Source organism: Rhinopithecus roxellana, chromosome 6, assembly GCF_007565055.1.
Source record: "Rhinopithecus roxellana isolate Shanxi Qingling chromosome 6, ASM756505v1, whole genome shotgun sequence".
In the NCBI taxonomy this organism is placed as follows: domain Eukaryota; kingdom Metazoa; phylum Chordata; class Mammalia; order Primates; family Cercopithecidae; genus Rhinopithecus; species Rhinopithecus roxellana.
The window spans coordinates 128,777,814-128,803,356 of record NC_044554.1 but is presented as its reverse complement, the minus strand read 5'-3'; the positions used below and the strand labels follow the sequence as shown (position 1 = coordinate 128,803,356).

At 36.4% G+C, this 25,543-nt stretch overlaps 1 protein-coding gene across 3 annotated transcripts in view; it reads right to left on the bottom strand.

Moving 5' to 3' along the window:
* The window catches only part of GLCCI1 (glucocorticoid induced 1), a 134,014-nt gene that overhangs the window by 30,665 nt on the left and 77,806 nt on the right, over positions 1-25,543 (bottom strand). For 2 of the 3 annotated variants that reach the window (XM_030932059.1, XM_030932060.1), the window contains exon 4: positions 6,095-6,208. In XM_030932059.1, the coding sequence (XP_030787919.1) occupies positions 6,095-6,208 (114 nt within the window). Of the gene's footprint in view, positions 1-6,094; positions 6,212-25,543 lie in introns of all 3 variants that reach the window. The other variant, XM_010353066.2, reaches the window with a different exon arrangement.

Below are 25,543 nucleotides of genomic sequence, written 5' to 3'. Positions count from 1 at the left end.
ATGTCTTTTGTCTCTTATTGATGCATGAACATTTTTCATATTGAGGTTTTCACTCTTTTTCATATATTACTGTCAAGTATTTTTTCAAATACTGTTGACCCTTGAAAAACATGGGTTTGACCTGTGCGGGTCGACTTACATACAGATTTTCTTCCACCTCTGCCACCCCGAGACAGCAAGACCAACCTCTCCTCTTTTTTCTCCTCCTCAGCCTACTCAACGTGAAGACAATGGGGAGGAAGACCTTTATGATGATTCATTTCCACTTAATGAACACTGAACGTATTTTTTCTTATGATTTTATTAATGATCATTTCTTTTCCCTAGCTTACTTTATAAAAGAATATAATACATAATACATGAAACATACAAAATATGTTAAGCGACTATTTTATGTTATCGGTAAGGCTTCTGTGCAGCAATAGGCTGTTAGTAGGTTAAGTTTTTGGGAACCCAAAAGTTACAAACAAATTTTCAACTGCATGAAGGTCAATGCCCCAATCCCCATTGTTGTTGAAGGGTTAACTGTATTTTATCAAATAGGTAATCAACTTTAATCAAATATTTTTCTTTCTGGATTTTTATGGTTTTTCATATTTAAATAATCTATCATGATTTATTTTTGTGTATGGTGTAAAGTCTTAGTATTCTTTTCCCCACACAGTAATCCAACTGCCCCAACATTTCTTTATGGATTCTGTATTTGATTTCCTGGCGCTACTATCTGATAATCCCTAGACAGAGTGCCACTTAATTGCTATAATTTTATATTATATTTTCATATCTTGAAGGAAAAGTCCTTTCAAATTTTCTTTTCTATTAATGGGCACTGCTTTTTTTTTTTTTTTTTTTTTTTTTTTGAGACGGAGTCTCGCTCTGTCACCCAGGCTGGAGTGCTGTGGCCGGATCTCAGCTCACTGCAAGCTCCGCCTCCCGGGTTCACGCCATTCTCCTGTCTCAGCCTCCCGGGTAGCTGGGACTACAGGCGCCGCCACATCGCCCGGCTAGTTTTTTGTAGTTTTTAGTAGAGACGGGGTTTCACCGTGTTAGCCAGAATGGTCTCGATCTCCTGACCTCGTGATCTGCCTGTCTCGGCCTCCCAAAGTGCTGGGATTACAGGCTTGAGCCACCGCGCCCGGCCTTGGGCACTACTTTTTCATTGACCTTTGAAGACAACTTTTCAAGTAATAAAAACAATTCATTTAAAATTTGCACTGGAACTCAAAACAATTTCAGGTAAATTGCTATTTGAAAAATACTGAATCTTCCCATCTATTAATGTGTTAAGACTTATATTTCATGTTCTCAAAGATGTATAGTTTACATATTTCTTGTAAGTTTGATTCCAGGTATTTTATATTTTTATCATATTTTCAAACATGTTATTACTAATACAAGAGGAAACTGAATTTGCGTTATGTTTATATTTTATCTAGTCATCTAGTTTCAGTTTTCCCCTCTTCATTATGGAAAATTCCAATCATAAACAAAATTCAATAGAGTAACACAATAAACCCCCAGGTACACATAATCCGGCCTCAAAAATTATCAACATTTACCAATTTGTTTCATGTGAACAACCCTTTTTGGTTTTTAGAATATTTAAAAGTACATTCTAGACTTCATATTCCACCTACAAATATTTCAGTATGTATAGCAAAGGATAACAGTTTTTAAGAATAATCACATGGCAAAAATTCAATGTAAAATTGAACAATTGTGTAAGTCTTCTTTGTTAAGTCAATGAGTCAACTAATCTAGTGTAAATGCATTGGTATCCTAGAGAAAAACTGCTTGAAACACAAACAATATGTTAATTCTATCAGATTAAGAAGAAAAAGGAAGGCATATAAGAATTTTCACTTCAAATGTCTCAGGCTTGGCAGTTTGTTTTACAGCTTTAATGAGGTATAATCGGCATACAATAAAATTCTCCCATTTTAAGTATGCAATTTGTTGAGCTTTGTTAGTCTAGTCACGTTTAGAACCTTCTATCATCCAAAAAGTTTCCCTAGGGCCTCTCTGTGGTCAATCCGCATCCCTAGAACTTTGTTTTGATAATGTTGCCTTTTTGAGAATTTAATATAACAGATCATACAGTATGTAGCCTTTTGCTCCTGTTTTCTTTCACTTAGCATGTTTTTGAGATTCAATCATGTTATTCCGTGTATCAGTAGTTCCTTTCATTTTACTGCCTAACAGTATTGCATGGATGCAGGGTTTATGAAGTGTTTATCCACTCATGACTTGATGTTTGTCTGTTTCCATTTTTTTCTTTCTTTTTTTTTTTTTATTATACTTTAAGTTCTAGGGTACATGTGCAGAACGTGCAGGTTTCTCACATATGTATACACGTGCCATGTTGGTGTGCTGCACCCATTAACTCGTCATTCACATTAGGTATATCTCCTAATGCTATCCCTTCCTCCTTCCCCCTCCCCACAATAGGACCCGGTGTGTGATGATCCCCTTCCTGTGTCCAAGTGATCTCATTGTTCAATTTCCACCTATGAGTGAGAACATGTGGTATTTGGTTTTCTGTTCTTGTGATAGTTTGCTGAGAATTATGGTTTCCAGCTGCATCCATGTCCCTACAAAGGACACAAACTCACAAACTCATCCTTTTTTACGGCTGCATAGTATTCTCTGGTGTATATGTGCCACATTTTCTTAATCCAGTCTGTCACTGATGGACATTTGGGTTGATTCCAAGTCTTTGCTATTGTGAATAGTGCCACAATAAACATACACGTGCATGTGACTTTATAGCAGCATGACTTATAATCCTTTGGGTATATCCCCAGTAATGGGAGTGCTGGGTCAAATGGTATTCCTAGTTCTAGATCCTTGAGGAATCGCCACACTGTTTTCCACAATGGCTGAACTAGTTTACAGTCCCACCAACAGTGTAAAAGTGTTCCTATTTCTCCACATCCTCTCCAGCACCTGTTGTTTCCTGATTTTTTAATGATTGCCATTCTAACTGGTGTGAGATGGTATCTCATTGTGGTTTTGATTTGCATTTCTCTGATGGCCAGTGATGATGAGCATGTTTTCATGTGTCTGTTGGCTGTATGAATGTCTTCTTTTGAGAAGTGTCTGTTCATATCCTTTGACCACTTTTTGATGGGGTTGTTTGTTTTTTTCTTGTAAATTTGATTGAGTTCTTTATAGGTTCTGGATATTAGCCCTTTGTCAGATGAGTAGACTGCAAAAATTTTCTCCCATTCTGTAGGTTTACTATTCACTCTGATGGCAGTTTTTTTTGCTGCACAGAGCTGTTTAGTTTAATTAGATCCCATTTGTCAATTTTGGCTTTTGTTGCTGTTGCTTTTGGTGTTTTAGACACGAAGTCCTCGCCCATGCCTATATCTTGAATGGTATTACCTAGGTTTTCTGCTAGGGTTTTTATGGTTTTAGGTCTAACATTTAAGTCTCTAATCCACCTTGAATTAATTTTCATATAAGGAGTAAGGAAAGGATCCAGTTTCAGCTTTCTACTTATGGCTAGCCAATTTTCCCAGCACCATTTATTAAACAGGGAATCCTTTCCTCATCCCCATTTCTTGTTTTTGTCAGGTTTGTCAAAGATCAGATGGCTGTAGATGTGTGGTATTATTTCTGAGGACTCTGTTCTGTTCCATTTGTCTATATCTCTGTTTTGGTACCAGAACCATGCTGTTTTGGTTACTGTAGCCTTGTAGTATAGTTTGAAGTTAGGTAGTGTGATGCCTCCACCTTCGTTCTTTTGACTTAGGATTGTCTTGGCAATGCGGGGTCTTTTTTGGTTCCGTATGAACTTTAAGCACTTTTTTCCAATTCTGTGAAGAAAGTCATTGGTAGCTTAATGGGGATGGCACTGAATCTATACATTACCTTGGGCAGTATTCAGAATATTATTGATATTTTTCAGAATATTGATTTTTTCAGAATATTGATTTTTTCCTATCCATGAGCATTCTTCCATTTGTTTGTGTCCTCTTTTATTTCACTGAGCAGTGGTTTGTAGTTCTCCTTGAAGAGGTCCTTTACATCCCTTGTAAGTTGGATTCCTAGGTATTTTATTCTCTTTGAAGCTATTGTGAATGGGAGTTCATTCATGATTTGGCTCTCTGTTTGTCTGTTACTGGTATATAAGAATGCTTGTGATTTTTGCACATTGATTTTGTATCCTGAGACTTTGCTAAAGTTGCTTACCAGCTTAAGGAGATTTTGGGCTGAGACAGTGGGGTTTTCTAAATACACAATCATGTCATCTGCAAACAGGGACAATTTGACTTCTTCTTTTCCTAACTGAATACCCTTTATTTCCTTCTCTTGCCTGATTGCCCTAGCCAGAACTTGTTGAACAGGAGTGGTGAGAGAGCCATTTTTTTTAGTATTACGAATAATGCCTCTGAGAAGATTCATGTACAAGTCTTTGTGTGGACATATGCTTTTATTTCTCATGGATTGATACCAAAGGGTGAAAATTCTAGGTTGAATGGTCAGCATATGTTTAACTTCTTAAGAAAATGACAAAATGTTTGCCAAAGTAGCTGTACCTTTTTGTGTTCCCACCAGCAATGTATGGCTGTTCTGGTTGTTCCACATCCTCATCAACACTTGGTATTGTCAGTAATTCTCATTTTAGCTATCCTATCATTTGTTTTAATAGTCTAGTTAATTCACTTTGATTTTCTAAATATATAATATCATATGTAAGTAGTAATAATTCTTTTTCTTACTGCCCTGTTCTAGAACCTCTAAACCACTAGAAAATAATATCAATAATTACAGACATCCTTGACTTGATTTTTTAACAATTACGCTACTAATATTTTATTGTTAGGATCTTACTGTATTTGCAGTTAGTCACATTAGGAAATATCCTATTTTTAGTAAGAGAGTTTTTTTTTAGTCACAAGATACTGAGTTTTTATCAAGTGTAATTCAGCATCTAAAAAATCAAATGTTTTTTCTATTTTGGTTTCCTGATGCAATGAACTAAATTAATACATTTCCTAATGTTGAATCATCCTTATCTTTGTGAAGCGAACTCTAATCGGGGTTTGTTTTGATATACGGCGTGGGTTTCTTCTGTTACACGACTATTTGGTTCCATGGGATATGTTAGTAATTCTTTCTAGGGTAAAATAAAAACGTTAATCCTCAATTTCTTCATATGTAAAATAGGGATAAAATACATAGAGATACAGAGAAAGATGGGTAAAGGAACTGTTAGAAAGATTGAATGAGATAATGCCCATAGTTGCTCAATAAGTGAAGGAAGTAAAGGTTTCAATCCAGGTCAGTATCATCCTTGAGACCACTATCCTCTGTTTCATCTGTTATTAAGAGAAGGCTATCCATTGAGATGGATTCTCGCTCTGTCAGCCAGGCTGGAATGCAGTTGCACGATCTCGGCTCACTGCAACCTCCGCCTCTCGGGTTCAAGTGAGTCTCCCGCCTCAGCCTCCCGAGTGGCTGGGATTACAGGAATCCACCACCAGTCTGGCTAATTTTTTTGTATTTTTAGTACAGATGGGGTTTCACTCTGTTGGCCAGGCTGGTTTCAAACTCCTGACCTCAAGTGATCCGCCTGCCTCGGCCTCCCAAAGTGCTAGGATTATAGGCGTGAGCCACCATGCCCGGCTGCTTTTTTTTTTTTTTTTGAGACGGAGTCTCACTGTCGCCCAGGCTGGAGTACAGTGGCATAATCTTGGCTCACTGCAAGCTCCGCCTCCCAGGTTCACGCCATTCTACTGCCTCAGCCTCCCAAGTAGCTGGGACTACAGGTGCTCGCCACCATGGCTAATTTGTGTTTGTATTTTTTTAGTAGAGACGGGGTTTCACTATGTTAGCCAGGATGGTCTCGATCTCCTGATCTCATGATACACTCGCCTTGGCCTCCCAAAGTACTGGAATTATAGGCGTGAGCCACCAAGTCCGGCCGCCTGACTGCTTTTTAATAATCTTTATATAACAATTTAACAAACTAGTAATTTAGTAGAGCTAAAGATTTATGGCTTTTTTTAATGCTGAAATGATGAATTCTCCTCCTCAAAGAACTAAAAGTAATTATTCAAATCTGGACAAGAAGAAGTTAGCCTACCTGAGTATGACTGATTGTTATATGGTTGCCATGAAGAGGTGACTGGCGATCTTTCTCCTTACTGTGACGACTACTCTGTTTACTGCGTTGTAGTTGCTGCCTCAGTTTGGCGATCTGCTTTGGGGGCAGGGAAAGAGAAGCAAGAAGAGAGTAAAAGTAAATACCAAATTTTTATATTTATTTCTTCAGTTTTGGGGTATTGATTAAAAAAATTTCAAGTTTCTAAGAAGAGACAGTATTTCACCACAATGATTTACCCTTGCAAGTTTTTAGGATTAAGATTATTAAAAATGAGAAATAAATATATACTACAAATGCTTCACTTTTACAAATTTTAATAGTGTTATTGGTAAATATGCTAACTACATTTACCCAGATTATTTCAGATTTTGCCTTTGTAACACCAGAAATATCTTCCTATTTGAAAACCTTTCATAAGATGAAAAATAGCATTTCAAATGCCTACTGATTAAAGTTAAACCTGAATTCTAAACATAGGCACATTAGTTTCTAAGTTCCTGTCTTACATAAACAAAACGGATCTGGTTTATCAATTACTAAACACTTTAAAATTGTAAATCCCATTACGGTGCGGAGAATTAAAGCTATTTAGTATTAGTAAATTATTAATATATTACTATATATATTACTCTTCAATCACAAAACCTATAAAAACAAATATAATTTAGGGTATATTCTCCTAAAAGGAAGGTTCACACTTCCCTGGTTTCACAATGAGGTCAGGAGATCGAGACCATCCTGGCTAACATAGTGAAACCCCGTCTCTACTAAAAAAATACAAACACAAATTAGCCATGGTGCCAAAAAGTCATTACTATAATATGACCTGGAATTCATTAAACTATTTACATATTTTAGGTGATATAAAAAATTTCTGAGTATTTTAAAGGAAACCATTAACAATCTGGGGAAGTCATTTAATGTTGGTATTATTTTCCTTGTAGAAAAGATGATGTTAATCAATTAATAATTATTCCCTGAACATCTACGATGAGCCCAGAGAGATACAACAAAGATATAATGTATTACAAAATTATCTAAATATTTACCTTGAATAACCATGGCAATATAAAGCACAATAGAAAATTACTATTAAAGCCTATAAATGCTCAAGGGTAAAAGTATATAGGTTGCTGAGAGAACTAATGTTTACCTATGGTTAACAGTAGAAGAGAAAACAATATAGAAGAAAATGAAGCACCCAAACAAGGAAGAATTTATATCGTTTCTTTTATGCTGAGATCTTTAGATGCCTTTAAGTTTTTTAAAGCTCTATGTAGCTTATGAATCTCTCATAAAATGTGCTTGCAAAAGATGTACAAATAAGATTACGTTAATATTTGTGTTCCTTCCTCTCTGTTGAACTGATATAATTTTCTTGCAGAGAACATTAATTTTCATAAGAAAATGATCAAAATTTGTAGGTAATTAATATAAATCAAGACCAACAATCCTCTATGATAAAAAAGAAATAGGATTTCAAACTGTACAATTCATCTAATTAGGACAGAGGTATAAAAGCAAAACCAGAAAAGCTTATATGAAAGAGCTCAGAATGCCTAGAGATTAAAAATATAATTTGTACTTGCTCATTTAAAAAAGATTTAAAAACCTTAAAATTGATAAATAATTATTAGTCAACCTATTTTTTCAAGGCTTCTGAGATGTCAAAAAAAGCCAGAAAAGTTTTGTTCTAAGCCAACTTAATAAACCCTTGAAGACAAAAAGCCTACATCATGCTACAAACCTTACTTCACTTAGATTACTGACCTAAATAATACAATCGTATAGCTTTCCACATGTACTGTGAATTCCAAAGACAGACCTTCTTTGGGATATAACATAGTTATGCTCGTGTTTACAATTCAGTGGGAATTAGGATAAAAGTCCATCTTACTAAATATATATTATATACTTGGCATATTTCAAATTCTAGTCAAGAAGTATGTGAGAAGCCTTCTTTCAACTTGAAACAGGTCCCAATTACACTAGCTCCAAGGTTTCAAAAAGTTAGGGAAGAAGTCAGCTGGGTGCAGTGGCTCACACCTGTAATCCCAGCACTCTGAGAGGCCAAGGTAGGTGGATCAGGAGTTCAAGACCAGCCTGGCCAACATGGTGAAACCCTGTCTCTGCTAAAAAAAATACAAAAATTAGCCAGACGTGGTGGTGTGGGCCTGTAATCCCAGCTACTTGGGAGACTGAAGCAAAAGAATTGCTTGAACCTGGGAGGGGGAGGTTGCAGTGAGCCAAGATCCCACCACCGCACTCCAACCTGGCCGACAGTGCGAGACTCTTGTCACCAAAAAAAAAAAAAAAAAAAAAAAAAAACCATGAAAAAGTTAGGAAATACGTGATCCTGGGTCACAAGGAATAAATAATAACTATATAGAGAGAAATTAGCATAGTCACAAAGAAAAGATTAAAGCATTTATGAAATTAAATGAAGAAAAACCAGAAACTGGCCTTACTTAACATCTGAGAACCAGAAACACATTTTTTGAAAACTTAGTAACATCAGCTCTGTTTACTTGCTATTTTTGTCCTATTTCCCCCACTACTGTTAACATTTTAAAAAATAAATAAATAAAAAATACAAAACCAAAACCCTCATCCTCAAAAGACTGGCTGAGCACTTTTGCCTCAAGGACTGAAGAAGACAGAAATCTTTCTCAGAAAGAATTATATTCCACCATAGAGCAGGGAAATGGGAAATCTTAACAGGACTAAGTGATGGCAGTGAGAAAGGAAGCAGGATTTGGGGGCTCTGGGAAGAGAAGAAAAAAAGAAGGGAGCTAGCCTAAAACCAGGAAAAATGTTATAGGTTATCACTAGCAAGAGACCTGGTGTCCTCAGTTCATCCTTCTTATCCACAGGTACCCCTGCACCATGATACAAGCACAACCATCATAGGTAGCTGGAAAGAGAAGTAATCCTTATTTCTAGTGTTAGGACAATGTGGGAAGTATGCCACTGCTACCCTAAGACAGACCGCTAAACAGTATTTGCTATAGAAAGACCACCCACTACATACAGCGGTTAAGGTCTCTCTATCGCACTACTATAGGTTGGTTTATAAACCAAGATTCCACAGAACAGTGTTTCAGTGGGAAAAATACATCCTGGGTGTGAGACATCTAACTGATAACCAAACTTTTAAGACATAACCAACTCAAAACTAGGAAATTAATTTTGGAAGTTAGCTCCCCACAACTTAAGAACAACCTTTTGAAAAGAGAAAATCCAATACATAAACTATAATAATTTGTATTCAATAGTTAAAACTCTGAATATTTAAAGATAACCTGCCCTAGGGTGCCATCTTTGGTTTGCAGTTTGAGTGTTAAGCAAGCATTAAGGCACCAGACTGAGGGGTAAATTCAGGCCAGACCAAGCTCTACTCAGTAAGCTGTAGCCTTAGCAGAATACTCAGGCTACCTGAAAGAAGACTTTTCCTTCACTAAAAGACACTGCCCTTTAAAAAAAAAAAAAAAAAAAAAAAAAAAAACTTATGCTAGTGGGGCTGCTTCTACTCAGAGGGAGTGTTTTTATCTAATTCACACAAAGGTGACCTATAGGGTAGCACCTGTCCAGAACATGGTGACTAAAGCTAAAATTCTATGTAACAGGAACCAAAAGTAATAACTAAAATTCTTTTCATCTTTGAAAAAGAAGGCAGAGACACCATTAGAATAAAAAGGCAGACCATATACTGGGAAAAGATATTTACAACACATATATCCAATGAAGAATTCATATCCACAGTATGTAAAGAACACCTACAAAGCAATAAGAAAAAGTTTAAGAGTAGGCAAAAGACTTGAACAGGTACTTAGCCAAAGAGAATATCCAAATGGTCAGTATGCATAAAAAAGGTGCTTAACATCATTCTAATGAGGGAAATATAAATTAACACCCATCATAATGTCTAAACTTAAAAGATGACAAAACCAAAAAATGACAAAGACATCAAACAACTGGAACTCTCCTTCCATTGCTGGGGGTGAAGGGTGTTCTTTTATTTTAACATAGTAGCCTTGACCACAGAAGATTTTCTGGGGAAGTGCTTGTATCGTCAATACTAGGTCACTCAAGGTAATAGCTCAAGAGCAGAAAGCAGAGACCTGACTCAAATTAGGCAAAAATTCTTAGTTCAGTTACCTGGATGGAGAAATGAATGACATGCCCAAGGCTGTAATTAGGTTCTAAGGTTCTTAGTAGGAAACAGTGCTAACAGAAGAGAGAATCATGCTGATTACTGAAGAGGGCTGGGCAGCTATGCTTCCTGCCTTGCATGGCAAAGAGGAATGAGCTACTGGAAAACAGAAGACCTCTGCAAACATACAACTATGATGTCTATTTCTGTTAATGACATTTCTAACAATTAACAGACATTAGAACACACCCTCTTCATGTAAAGGGATATTCCTATAATAGAAATTCATCCTTTGCCAAATGCAGGTAATATAATTTTAAACAAATTATAATTCAACATGCTGAAAATGCTCTGATGATGCACTTCTGCCTAATAACATATTCTTTCTAGCAATTACTAAGAGTAATTATAGGCCAGTTTGTCTGATGACTGTGTCAATTAACAATAGAAAAGCATCATTAAAATTTTCCTATTTAATTATTTATTGAGTACCAGCATTGTAGAAGGCACTCTGCTACTTGCTTTTATGTGAACTATCTCATTTATTTTTCAACAAAAGCACATGAGACAGGTACTATTATTATTATTATTATTATTTTAGAGGTGAAGAAATACAGGTAGAAAGGTTAAAAAAAAATCTTGCTAAAAGTCACACTGTTAAGTGGTAAACAAGTGTTTGGACTCAGTAAGTGGAATTCCAGAGTCTGCTCTCTTCGTCACCATTCTATACTGACTGGAGAATGAAGTTAACAACTCACAAGGAGATAAAGCTTTACAAAAATTACAGACAAATGGGAATGGAAAAGTGACAAAGGCTGAACTGAGATAACTCCTTCCCCAAAACAATCACTGAAAGTATTAACTCAAGTAATTTTTATGAAAATATAATTTGAAAAATCATGAATCTCAAGCTGTTATTCTCTTCTTTATAAAACGGGAAATATATGACAAACTTTAATGCTTTTAAAGATCACGTGTCCCAAAAGAAAGGTCTATAGACTAGTTAAAAGCAAATTTTATATATTATATCCCTCAACACATAAATTTTATATACTATATCCTTCAACAAAAATCTCAAACTTCTAAAAATAAAAATTTTAAACTTCTTCTGCCTTCTTATAAGTATGAATTTTCAGTGTTGTTTTCCTGTTTTTCTTTAAAGTGTCAGTAAGTAAACCCTGATGAACAAAATGCTCTTCATTCGACACACGCATACAAACATGCACAAAGAAAACACATACGTGAAAGCACAATACATATACACAGGGAGGGGTCATCTGTAAGCACATCAACCCCTATACATCCATTGACAAACAGACATGCTTGCCCACATGCAGACTTCACATAAACCCACTGATCCAGGAACAGAGATTCCACATACCACACACCCCTGAACCCCCAGATTCACCTCTACAGATATAGCTGGCTTTGGGAGAATTTGTATACACATAAGTTTTAATATGGAAATGTATTTACAACTATTAATAAACCATATTTGTCAACAGAGACATTTTAACAATACCAGACGAAAATTTAAAAACACTGTTCACAAACTCATCTGATGCCTCAAATTTATAATATTGCAGATGAGAAAAATTCAAAAACAAAGTATCTTCCCAAGGTGAAATAGCTAAAAAATGGCAAATCCAGTTCTTTATCTTTCATTTGTAACCTCTATTACCTAGCAATGCTACTGAATACTGTGTGAATGTTCAACTGTAAATAACTACCAATAAATAACTATTGGCTCATAATTTAAACCACTGCATAACTTTCTTTTTTAATGCTGGAGATATTACAAGCTGTGAAACTGAAATAATAATGAACAAAAATTTAATGAAGCGATTAAATGACTGTATACTAACTTACTGGTAAGTTTCTATATTTTTTGATAAACAATTTGTGTGACCTTCAAAATTGTTCCTATTGGGTCTGGTTTTTAAAAGATAATAAAAGGATTATAAAATATATTTACAATTCAATTAATTTAGAGACTTTACTGGATATATGTATTTTAAAAGGTTTATAAAATAATTCCTTTGATTTCAAAGAGATAATACAAAATATTCAGACTATTATCTTGTAGGTCCAGAGAAACCATTATTGCAATTGTTTTTCCCTAATATCATTACAAATATGTACTGAAAATACCAAGAATGAACAGAATGTGAGGGCAGACTGTACCCACTCAGTAAAACTATAGTTTTATTCAAGTATAAGGAAAGTCTTACTTTAAAAAGGAGACCCTATCAATAATACTCATTAATCAATTTTGACTGGAAGCGAGAAACATCCCTAATCATTTATTTTACTCCTTCAGATGGTTCCATCGAAAAAAAAATATAACCTACTAATGAGAGTGCTTACTGGTGAAATAAAGAAGCAATATGTGATTTTATTCTTCTTTCCACTGAGTGCCTTAAAGAATAGTAAATCTATCTTTTTCAATTTTTGCTTATAAACATCAGAATAGCAAAAACAAACAAACAAACAAAAAAAAAACAACAATATAACAGTTTTACTTATGTTCCCTCTGGGACAAAGAGTAAATGTGCTTACTGCTTGTCATAAAAGCAGTGGATTACCCAAGCTCAGTGTTCCTCTTCTATAATACGATCTACTGTATGTAAGGATCCATCTGAGTCTTCCTAATTTCCCCATGAGACTTGAGGTCCAGGAGAATTAACATAAATTTGATGTTCTTCATACTTGCTGTGCTGTGAATAATAAAGTCACTTGTCTCTAAATCAGGAGTCTTATGTCTTCTGCCAGCATTCATAAAAGAGTAACAGGTTACCTTATTAGGTTCCAAGTAGGATAAAATCAAATCTAATACCTAAGACAGTATACTTCCTCCTTTACCTCAAATGAAAACAAAGGAGTTTTAATGGAACAACTTGGAAAGACTGATGTATGTTCCCCATAATTAAGGGGACTGGTATTGGATTCACACTCTGCACACTGAAAAGAGTGAGGTAGGATGATACAGATTTACTGCTGCATTAGAATAAATCTAAACTCCCTGTATTAACCAGACCCCCCCACACCCCCAAAAAAAATTGGTGAGAGTTTCTCAGGAGCCATTTTGGAAATCTGAGAGTGAGCCATCATGAAGGATTGTCTTAGGTCCTTCGTAAGAGAGCCACCAAGAAAGGGAAATAGAGCTCAGCAGCTGAGAAGCTGAAGGTTATTTCTAGAATTCTAGAGGCTAAGGGGAGAGTAAAAGATACGCTAACCCAGAAAGAACGGTAGGTAAGAGATGTGCAGAACAGGGGATCTCCAAAGACCCATGAAAATATAAGAGAGGTTGACTTTAAAAATCCGTTAAGCCCAGAAAAAGTAAAAGCTCTTATGACAGTAGCAGTCAAGTAGGAACGTTTCTATTCCATTTCCTTTTCCCTCATTTTTCCAAGCTCCAACTCCACAGAAGTCAGAAATAGAGACTGTGGAGTTAGGGGAAAAATGAGCAAGAAAGAGAAAAGAAGCCCCTGGGATCCCTTCACCCATGGTAAGTCACGCAGCAGCAGTACACTCTGGGAGAAGGGAAGTAGCTAAAAACATAAAAAGAGATGTAAGATTTGATTATCATAAGAGAGAAGAAAGCATTTACTCCCTTAAAGGGAACACAGGAGTTTAGGAGTGATCAGATTCTAATTTTCTGTCATGGGCAGAAGAACTTCTGTCACTGAATAAAGGTAGTGGGAGCTAATAATAAAGTCCTTTTGTGATTATCACTTAAAAGTCTTAGTTGTGCTGTCTAATATGTAATTAAGCTCTTTAAGAAGTAGACTGTATCTAAAGCTTCTTTTGAAATGGTAGATGCTTTACACAATACTGAGCATACAGTCTTATTCATTTGATGTTAACCAGATTTGACACTACATAAACTAATGCAGTGTCACAAAAGGCTGATAATGAATGCTAAAAAGTTATCTTAAGCATCTACTTTTCTTCGTTTTTACCTCAACTAAATGTGTGCAAATTAACTGTTGTAAAAAGAGGTAAGTATTCATTAAATCCTTATTTCCTTAGTAGACATCTTCAACCCTACTTATGCTTTATACATTAATTTTAAATTATTGTGTTATTTCAGCAAGGAAACACAAATCTAACCAATGGAAAAGTATATGCACACAATTGTTCAGAAATTGAACAACTGTATAATCTAAATAAAGGCTGGGTTAGCAAATCTCCAGTAAATACAATGCACTGGAGAAAAATCCATCTTTTCATAAAGGGAAATGATGTTTCACTTGGATTCATTTTCTTAACATGGTCACAACTTCATTGTATACGAGCATTAACTGTGATTTCTAATAAATGCGTTGATAACCTGGTTGCCATTTCTTTGTAAGTAATATACTTTTCCCTAATTGCTAGAATGTGTGTGTGTGTGTGTGTGTGTGTTCTTGATCTACAGTTCCTTTATGCTATACTTAGAGGTGTTTTTTGTTTGTTTTTCCCTCCCTGTTTCTCCTCATTGAAACTGGTAGCTTTTTCAATCTGAAGACACACATCTTTCTCCAAATCTAACAAATTTTCAGCCTTGGAAAATTTCTCTTCCCTGACACTATTCTTACATTCTGGAATTCCTCAGTTATCTTTGTCAACAAAAAAAGTGAAACTCTGTATTTGAAGGTATTTATTGTGAGCCAAATATGAGTGACCATGGCCCATGTCACAGCCCTGAGGAGAACATGTGGCCAACGTGGCTGGGGCACAGCTTGGTTTTATACATTTTATGGAGACATGAGACAACATGTGTAGTTGCCCACAAAGGCAGGACAACTCGAGGCAGGGGCTTCTGGGTTATAGGTAGATTAAAAATTTTTCTGATTGGCAATTGGCTGAGTTATTATCAATAGAAAGGAATGTCTGGATTCCGATAAGAAGTTATGGAAACTAAACTTTTATTGTGCAGAAGAAGCCTCCAGGTAGCAGGCTTCAGAGAGAATAGATTGTAAATGTTTCTTATCAAACTTAAGGTCTGTGTTGATGTTAAATGCTGGTCAGCTTTTCCCAAATTCCAAAAGGGAGGAGGGTGTAAAGAGGCATATCCACCCCTGCTTCCCATAATGACCTGAAACAGTCTTTCAGGTTAACTTTCAGTTCCTGGCTGAGAGGAGGGAGTCCACTCAGATGGCTGAGGGAGGGCTCTGAATTTTATTTTTGGTTTATGTCTTCCATGTCTCTTCTCTTTCACGTTTTAAACCTCTTTACCTCTTTGTTCTACGTTCTAGGTGACTTGATTCATCCTAAGTTTCAATTTCAATTCCCAGTTGATAGTTCTGATTCACGAATTCTCTCTTCTGTTATGCCAACTTGACTTTAATCCACCCAACAGTTTATTTTTATCAATTTTTTTTTACAAGATTTGCAAGTGGCCCCTTTTCATTCCACCTGTTCTTATTTACTTCTCTCATAGTGAATTATGACTTCATTTGAAAATCTTAAACATTTATAAGGTTTTTTTTTTTTTGGAATTGTGGTTCTTACTCTCATTTCCTCAGATGTAAATGATCCTACTTAATATGTCTGATATCTCTTATGGCAATATATTTCCTTATGTTTCCTAAGACACTTGTTTGCAAGTTCATTTTATGTGGAAGTTTTATCCTCTGTGAACTCCTGCCTGCTGTGTAGTTGCATGGTTACTCACGCCCTCTGGAGTTACACAGCTCCAGAGCAGGTCTAACATTAACAAGACTGGAACTTTGGTCCTTCATGAGTAGAGCTCTAATCCAGATGCTACCTCTACATATATTATAGGGTTACATTCCTATTTTTGCCTAACTGCCTCATTGAGTCACAGGAAAATACCAACAGTGTCAGGCGGAATTATTTCAGGTATAGTATTTCAGGTATAGGTGCACTGCCTAAAACACGGTCCCAGTTCCCTACTTTTATACTGAGAATCCAGTTCCAATCTCCTGCCATTTGCAAAATACTTTGGTTCTCTTTCCCACAAAGATCACCTAGGTTTCTGTACAATAGGTCCTTTCATCATATTGATTGAAAACAACCAATTCCAGCTGGGGCCACTGTGCGGTGTTTGCAGTCTCTCCCCATGTCTGCATGGCTTTTTTTCTGGGTACTCTGGCTTCCTCCCACATCCCTAATATGTTGCTGTGTCTAAATGTTCCCAGTCTGAGTGAGTGTGGGTGCATCTGTAGGTGTGCCCTGTGATGGAATGGCAACCTGTCCAGGGTTGGTATTCACCCTGTGCACTAACCTTCCAGGATACACTGTGGCCACTCATGACCCTGCACTGGAACAGTTGGGTGAGTAATTATAATATCTTATTTTTATTACTCTTCCTTAAATTTATGTCCAGTTCACAGTTATTTCAATGTTTAAAGTTTTTTGGTCTTTACCTAGAAGTCTGGTGATGTTTTTATAACCAGAAATATGCCATAAGGACTTACCTCTTGTTTCTGTCCATTAGCCTACTTGGTAAAACTGGTTTCATTATACATCATTTCCTTTAAAGTCAGAGTTTCCAAGAACCTACTGAAAACATTGAGGACTTACTGTAAGCATCAACATCCACTCATCACTAAGACTTTCTTTTCTATTTCTATGGTCTGTTGAGATTTTTCTTGTCTTAAATGTAGATAAAATGTATTTACTTATGATTAAATTTTTTCACACTGCATTCTTACAGGCTTGGAGCAAAGTAAAGGCATAGTATATACAAGTGCTTTTGCTGACATTTTAATCAGAAATCCTGAAACAAATTATCTGATAGGGAGAGTATACATGTGAATTATGAAGAATAGATGTACCAGGCACAGTGGCCCACATCTGTAATTCTAGCACTTTGGGAGGCAGAGGCTGGACAATTGCTTGAGCCCAAGAGATTGAGACCAGCCTGGGCAACATGTCAAAAACTTGTCTCTACAAAATATACAAAAATTAGCCAGGTGTAGTGGCATATGCCTGTAGTCCCAGATACTCAGGAGGCTGAGAGGTAGAAGGATTACTTGAACCCAGGGGGTCAAGGCGTCAGTGAGCCGACATCACACCACTTCACTCCAGTCTGCGTGATGGCAAGACCGTGTCTCAAAAAAAAAAAAAAAAGAACAAAAAGGAATGGATGTAATACTGTTGAATTTGATCCTATGTCAAGGAAGATGATGACACATTACTTCAAAAAGCACTGAACTTTAGTGGTCTGTAACTTTTAATAATATTTAGTGCTTTGGTCAGGCGCGGTAGCTCATGTCTGCAATCCCAGCACTTTGTGGGACTGAGGTGGGTGGATCACGAGGTCATGAGATCGAGACCATCCTGGCTAACATGGTGAAATCCCATCTCTACTAAAAATATTTAAAAATTAGCCAGGCGTGGTGGCGGGCACCCATAGTCCCAGCTACTCAGGAGGCTGAGGCAGGAGAATGGCGTGAACTCAGGAGGCAGAGCTTGCAGTGAGCCAAGATTGCACAACTGCACTCCAGCCTGGGCGACAGATATTCCATCTCAAAAAAAAAAAAAAAAAAAAAAAAAAAAAAAAAAAAAAAAAATTAGTGCTTCAACAGTAGTTTTGATTTTTCATAATTTTCTCAAATTATAATTGTTGCCATCTATTACAACTATTCTTCCTTTTTCATGTTTAGTCTTCACCCATGTACTCTCATCATATTTATAGCCCATTATACAGAATTTAGTGTCTTCATGAAAATCACATTAGTCTTTTATATCGATTCCCTTTTTTTCAGTTTTATTGAAGTATAATTTACATTCCATTAACTTTATCCATCGTAATAGTAAAATTCATAAGTGTGCCTCGTGATTTCTACTAAATTTCTCATCAATTTACAGAGTTATACAACAAGAATCACAATCCAGTTTTAGGAATTTTTCATCACCCCCCAAATTTCCCTTCATTCTATTTATTGCCAATTACCAGTTTCCTGGTCACAGGCAACCATAATAGGCATTTTTTCCTTTCTATAGATTTGCCTTTTCTGGAATTTTGATAAAACTAGAATCATATAACATGTAGTCTTACTCATCTGACTTCACTTAGCAAGGAATGGCAAGCTATGTTCTGCTGGCCGTATCTAGCCTGTCACATGTTTTTGCAAATAAAGTTTTACTGGAACACAGTCAAACCTACTCTATACTGCCTATGGCTGCTTTCACACTACCACAGCATTGCTGAATAAAGGCATACTTTTGAGATATTGAAGGTTTGATTCCAGACTACCACCACCACAAGAAATAAAAAATATAGCAACGAAGTGAGTCACAAGATTTTTTTTGGTTTCCCAGTGCAAATAAAAGTTATGTTTATACTATACTGTAGTCTATTAAGTGTGCAACAGTAGTGTCTAAAAACAATATACATACCTTAATTGTAAAATACTTTATTGCTAAAAAATGCTAACGATCATCTGAGTCTTCAGCAAGTTACAATATTTTTTATGGTGAAGGAATTCAGATGTTAGCTGACTGATCAGGATGGTGGTTGCTGAAGGCAGAAGCAGCTGTGGTAATTTCTTAAAACAACAGTTAAGTTTGCCGAATTGACTGACTTTTCCTATCATAACAGATGTCTTCGCAGCATGTGATGCTGTTTGATAGCATTTTACTTACAGGACTTCTTTTAAAACTGGAGTCAATCCTCTCAAACCCTGCTACTCTTTATCAACTAAGTTTATGTAATATTCTAAATCTTTTGTTATCATTTCAACAATGTTTACAGCCTCTTCACCAGGAGTAGATTCTATCTCAAGAAACCACTTACTTTGCTCATCCATAAGAAGCAATTCCTCATTCAAGCAAATTTGATCACGAGATTGCAGCAAATCAGCCACATCTCCAGGTTCCACCTCTATTTTTCAAAGAGACAGGGTCTTGCTATGTTGCTCTGCTTTCAAACTCCTGAGCTTAAGTGATCTCAGCCTCAAAGTGTTGGGATCATAGGCATGAGTTACTGCACCCAGTCCAGGTTCCACTTCTAATTCTAGTTCTCTTGCTATTTCCACCACATCTGCAATGACTTCCTCCACTCCAGTCTTGAACCCCTCAAAGTCATCCATTAAGGTTGGAATCAAGTTCTTGCAAGCTCCTGTTAATGATATTTTGAAATCCTCCAATGAATCACAAATGTTCTTAATGGCATCTAGAATGGTGAATCCTTTCCAGAAGGTTTTCAATTTACTCTGCCCAGATCCATCAGAGGAATCATTATCTATGGTACCTGTAAGCCTTACAAAATGTACTTCTTAAATAATAAAAATTGAAGATTGAAATTACTCCTTGATTCACAGACTGTAGAATGGATGTTGTGTTAGCAGGCATGAAAACATTAATTTTCTTTATATCTCCATCAGAGCTTTTGGGTGACCAGGCAACTTGTCAATAAGCAGTAATATTTTGAAAAGAATCTCTTCCTTTTTTTGAGCAGTATGTCTCCATAGTGGGCTTAAAATATTCAGTAAACCATGCTGCAAACAGATGTGCTATCATCCAGGCTTTGTTGTTCCACTTTGTAAAGTACAAGCACAATAGATGTAGCATAATTCTTAAGGTCCCTAGGATTTTCAGAATGGTAAATGAGCACTGGCTTCCATTTAAAGTCATCGGCTGCAACTGGGTGTGGTGGCTCATACTTGTGATCCCAGCACTTTGGGAGGCCGAGGCAGGAGGATTGCTTGAGCCCAGGAGTTCGAGACCAGCCTGGGCAACATAATGGGACCTTGTCTCTATAAAAATAAAAAATAATTAGCTGGGTGTGGTGGTGTATGCCTGTAGTCCCAGCTACTTGGGATGCTGAGGTAGGAAGATTGCTTGAGTTGCAGTAAGCTATGATCATGCCACTGTACTCCAGCCTGGGTGACAGAGCAAGACCTTGTCTCAAAAAAAAAAAAAAAAAAAAGCTCATAACAAGAGAGTCAGCCTATCCTTTAAAGCCAGGCATCATCAACTTCTCTCTAGCTATGAAAGTCCTATAGAACATCTTATTCCACAATAAAGCTGTTTTGTCTATATTGAAAACCTGTTAGTGTAGTCACCTTCATGAATGATCTCAGCTAGGTATTCCAGTTCACTTGCTGCAGTTTCTACATCACCACTTAGTACTTCTTCACCTTGCACTTTTACATTATAGATATGGCTTCTTTCCTTAAACCTCTGAACCAATGTCTGCTGGCTTTAAACTTTACTTCTGTAGCTTCCTCTTCTCTCTCAGCTGTCACAGAATTGAAGAGAATTAGGGCCTTTCTCTGATTAAGCTTTGGCTTAAGGGAATGTTGTGGCTGGTTTGATCTTTTATCTAGTCCACTCAAATTTTCTCCATATCAGCAATAATGCTGTTTGTTTTGTTATCATTCTTGTGTTTGCTTGAGTAGAAGTTGTATTTCCTTCAAGACCTTACCCTTTGCATCCACAGCTTGGTTATTTGGGTGCAAGAGACGTAGTTTTTGGTCTCTATTGGCTTTTTACATGCCTGTCTCACTAAGCTTAATCATTCCTAGCTTTTGACTGAATGTGAGAGAGGTATGACTCTCCCATTCATCTGAACACTTAAGAGGTCACCATAGGGATATTAATTGGCCTATTTCACTATCATTTGTGTCCCAGGAAAAAAGGAAGACCAAGAAGAGGGAGAATGATGGGAGAATGATGGGAGAATGGCAGGTCGATGGAACAAAACACATCCATACATTTACGGATTAAGTTTGAATGATGCTGCTATAAACATTTGTGTATAAGTCTCAATGTACACGTGTTTTCATTTTTCTTGTACAGACTTTTAAGAATGAAATTGTTGGGTTGTATGCTAAATTTCTGCTTATCTTTTTGAGGAACTAGTAAAGTGTTTTCCAAAGTGGGGTTTTACCACTTTATATCCCTAACAAAGTCTGAGAGTTCCAGGTCCTCCAAATCCTAACCAATGCTTGGAATTAATCCGTCTTTTAAATAATAGTCATTGGTGTGTGTGTGTGTTAATTATATCTCACTATGGTTTTTAATTTTTCTTTTATCTTTTTTTTTTGAGTCAGGGTCTTGCTCTGCTACCCTGGCTGGAGTGCAGTGGCATGATCACGGATAGCCCATTGAAGTCTCAAACTCCTGGACTCAAGCAATCCACCTGTCTCAACATCCTGAGTAGCTGGGACCACAGGCATGCACCACCATGCCTAGCTAACTTTTGTATTTTTTTGTAGAGATGAAGTCTTACTATGTTGCTCAGGCTGGTCTTGAACTCACGAGCTCAAGAGATCCTTCCATCTCAGACTCCCTAAGTGCTGGGATTATAGGTATGGGCCACCACACCTCCTTCATTGTGGTTTTAATGTTCATTTTCATAATGACTAATGAATGATGTTGAGCACCTTTTCATGTGGTCATCTGCCATTCAATGTATGAATTACTCTTTGATGAAATACTTTATTATTATCTATTTTTATAGATTTAGGGGGTAACGTGCAGTTTTGTTACATGGACATATTGTGTAGGGAAGCCTGGGCTTTTTTTTTTTTTTTCCCCGAGACAGAGTCTTGCTCTGTCGCCTAAGCTGGAGTGCAGTGGCCTGATCTCGGCTCACTGCAACCTCTGCCTCCTGGGTGTAAGCGATTCTCCTGCCTCAACCGCCCAAGTAACTAGGATTGCAGGAGCCCGCTACCATGTTCAGCTAATTTTTGTGTTTTTAGTAGAGACGGGGTTTCACCCTGTTGGCCAGGCTGGTCTCAAACTTCTGACCTCAGGTGATCCACCCCACTTGGCCTCCCAAAGTACTGGAATTACAGGTGTAGGCGACTGCGCCTGGCTGGTCTGGGCTTTTAGTGGAACCATCACCTAAATATTGTAACCATTAGGTAATTTTTCATCCCTCACCCCACTCCAACCCTTCCAAGTCTCCAACATCTATTATTCCGCCATGTCCATGTATACATATTTTTTAGCTTCCACTTATGATGAGTAAGAACATGTAATATTTCACTACTTCTGAGTTAGTTTGTTTAAGATAATGCCCTCCAGTTCCATCCATGTTGCCACAAAAGACATGATTTCATTCTTTATGAAATAATAGTATTCCATTGTGTGTATATATACATATACACACACACAGACACACCACATTTTCTTTATTTGATCAGTCATTGACACTTAATTCCTTATCTTTACTACTCTGCATAGTGTTGTGATAAACATTTGAGTGGAGGTGTCTCTTTAATACAATTTCCTTTTTTTTGGGTAGATACCCAGTAGTGGGATTACTGGATCAAATGGCAGTTCTGTTTTTAGTTCTGTGAGAAATCTCCGTATTTTCGCACAGAGGTTGTAGTAATTTACATTCTCACTAACAGCGTATAAAGCATTCCCTTTTCCTCACCAACATTTATTATTTTTTTGACTTTTTAATAGTCATTCTGACTGGTATAAGGTGCTATCTTATTTTGATTTTATTTTACATTTCTCTGGTAATTAGTGATACTGGGCATTTTTCATCTCCTTGTTGGCTATATGCATGTTTTCTTTTGAAAAATGTCTGTTCATGTCTTTTGCCCACTTTTTAACAGGGTTATGTACCTTTTTTTCTCGTTGCATTGACTTCCTTGTAGATTCTGCATATTAGTCCTTTGTCAGATACATAGTTTGCAAATATTTTCTTGCATTCTGTAGGTAATCTATTTTCTGTTATTTATTTTGCCATGTAGAGGCTTTTTAGTTTAATTAACTCTCATGTGCCTATTTTTGTTGCATTTGCTTTTGAGGTCTTACTCATAAATATTTTGCTTAGACCAATGTTCAAGTTTGTCCTAGGTTTTCTAGGTTTGTCCTAGGTTTCCTCCAAAATGTTTCTAGATTCAGGTCTTACATTTAAGTCTCTAATCCATCTTGAGTTAATTTTTGTATATGGTGAGAGATATGGGTTCAGTTTCATTCTTCTACATATGGCTACACAATTTTCCCAGGACCGTTTATTCAATAGAGTATCCTTTCCCAAGCATACGTTTTGTCAGCTTTGTTAAAAATCAGTTGGCTTTATTTCTGGGTTCTCTATTCTGTTCCACTGATTTATGTGTTTGCTATCCTACCAGTAGCATTCTGCTTTGGTTACTATAGCCTTATAGTATACTTTGAAGGCAGGTAATGTGATGCAATAAACTTTTCTTCTTTTTTTGCTTAAGACTGCTTCCACCATTTGGGCTTTCTATGAATTTTCAGATTCTTTTTTCTAATTCCATGAAAAATGACCTTGGTATTTTGATAAGAATTATACTAAATATGTAGGTGGCAATTTTAACCATATTAATTTAAGCTCTTACAATCCAAGAGCTTAGAATGTTTTTCCATTTGTTTTTGTCATCAGTGATTTCATTGGTATTCTGTTCCATGCATTAATGAGAAGAATGTATATTATATGGCTGTTGTGAATGTTCTGTAAATGTCTGCTAGGTCCATTTGATCTAGAGTCCAATTTAAGTTCAGTGTTTCTTTTGTTGATTTTCTGTCTTGATGACCTGCTTAGTGCTGTCAGTGTGGAGGCTGAAGTCCCCAACCCACTATTATTGTATTACTATCTGTTTTCTTAAGTATAGCAGTACCTGTTTTATGAATCTGGGTGGCCTAGTATTGAGTGCATATATATTTAGAATCGCTATATCTTCTTGTTGAATTGATTCCTTTATCATTATTAATGACCTTATCTTTTTTTTCCTGTTGATTTAAAATCTGTTTTATCTGATGTAGTATGACTACTCCTGTTCACATTTGCTTTCCATTTGCATGGAATGTCTTTTTCCACACCTTTACCTTGAGTCTTTAAGTGTCTTTAGCAGTTAGATGGATTTCTTGTAAGCAGGATATGGTTAGATCCTGCTTTTTAATCAATTCTGCCAAGCTACATCTTTTAAGTGGAGCATTTAACCCATATATGTTCAAAATTAATATTGGTATGTGAGGTTTTGTTCCTATCATAATGTTAACTTACCTAGTTGCTTTGCAGTTTCAGTCGTGGAACTATTTTATAAGACCTGTGAGTTTTATCCTTTCATGTGTTTTTATGATGGTGAGTGTCAACCTTTAATTTCCATGTTTAGAAATCTCTTGAGCATTTCTTGTAGGACCGGTCTTGTGGTGATGAAGTGATGAATTCTTTTAGCATTCACGTGTCTGGGAAATACTATTTCCCCTTCACTTACCAAGCTTAGTTTACCAGCATACAAAATTCGTGGCTGAGTTTTCTTTTTCTTTTAAGAAGTCTGAAATTAGGCACCCAACCTCTTTTGGCTTATAGGGTTTCTGCTGAGCATTCTGCTGTAAGTCTGTTGGGGTTTCCTTTATAGGAGATTAAATGCGTTTCTCTTGCTGATTTTAGGATTTCTTTCCTTCACATTGACTTTAGATAGTCTGAAGACTATATATCTTGGTAAAGTCATCTTGCAATAGGAATCTATGGATTCCAATAGGAATCTCTTGGATTTCCTGGAACCTCTTCTATTTCAACATCTAAATCTCTAGTGAGATGAGAGAATTATTCCTCAGTTATCTCCTCACATAGGTTTTCCAAACTTTTTACTTTTCCTTCTCCCTCAGGAAGAAACCTTCTCCCCATGAGTAAGTTTGGAGGTTTTACATAATCTCATACTTCTCAAAGGCTTTGTTCATTTTTCCAAATCTGTTTTCTTTTTCTAGCTGGATTAACTTGCAGGACCTGTCTTCATGCTCTGATATTCTTTCTTCTCATTAGTCTAGTCTACTTGTTAAAACTTTCAACTATATTTTGTAATTCATTCAATGAATTTTTCATTTCTAAAAGTTCTGGTGGATTTAAAAAATTATCTCCTAATACATTTTTCATTCACATCTTGAATTGTTTTTCTGATTTCTTTGTATTGTTTTTCAACTTTCTCTTGGATATCACTGAACTTTAAATATCACTATTTTGAATTCTTTATCTGGTATTTAAAAGATTTCACTTTCATTAGGATCTATTGCTGCAGAGTTAGTATGATCCTTTGGAGGTGTTGTAATACTCTGTTTTTTCATGCTTCCAGAATTGTTTCTCTGGTTCCTTCTCATCCGGATAAAGTATCTCTTCTTATTTTTGAATTTTGTTTGGACATGATTTTTTTCCCCCATCTACTATAATATACATTGTGTAAGGCCTTTTGGCTTTCATTCTGGGTGCTTTCCACTGAAAGGAAAGTTTCTATGAGTTACTTGATTACAGACATGCTTTGTGTGACGGCTTCTCAAATACCAGTTGTAGAAGTGATGTACTGGGCATGTGAACAAACTCACTGTCTCTTGGGCCAGGG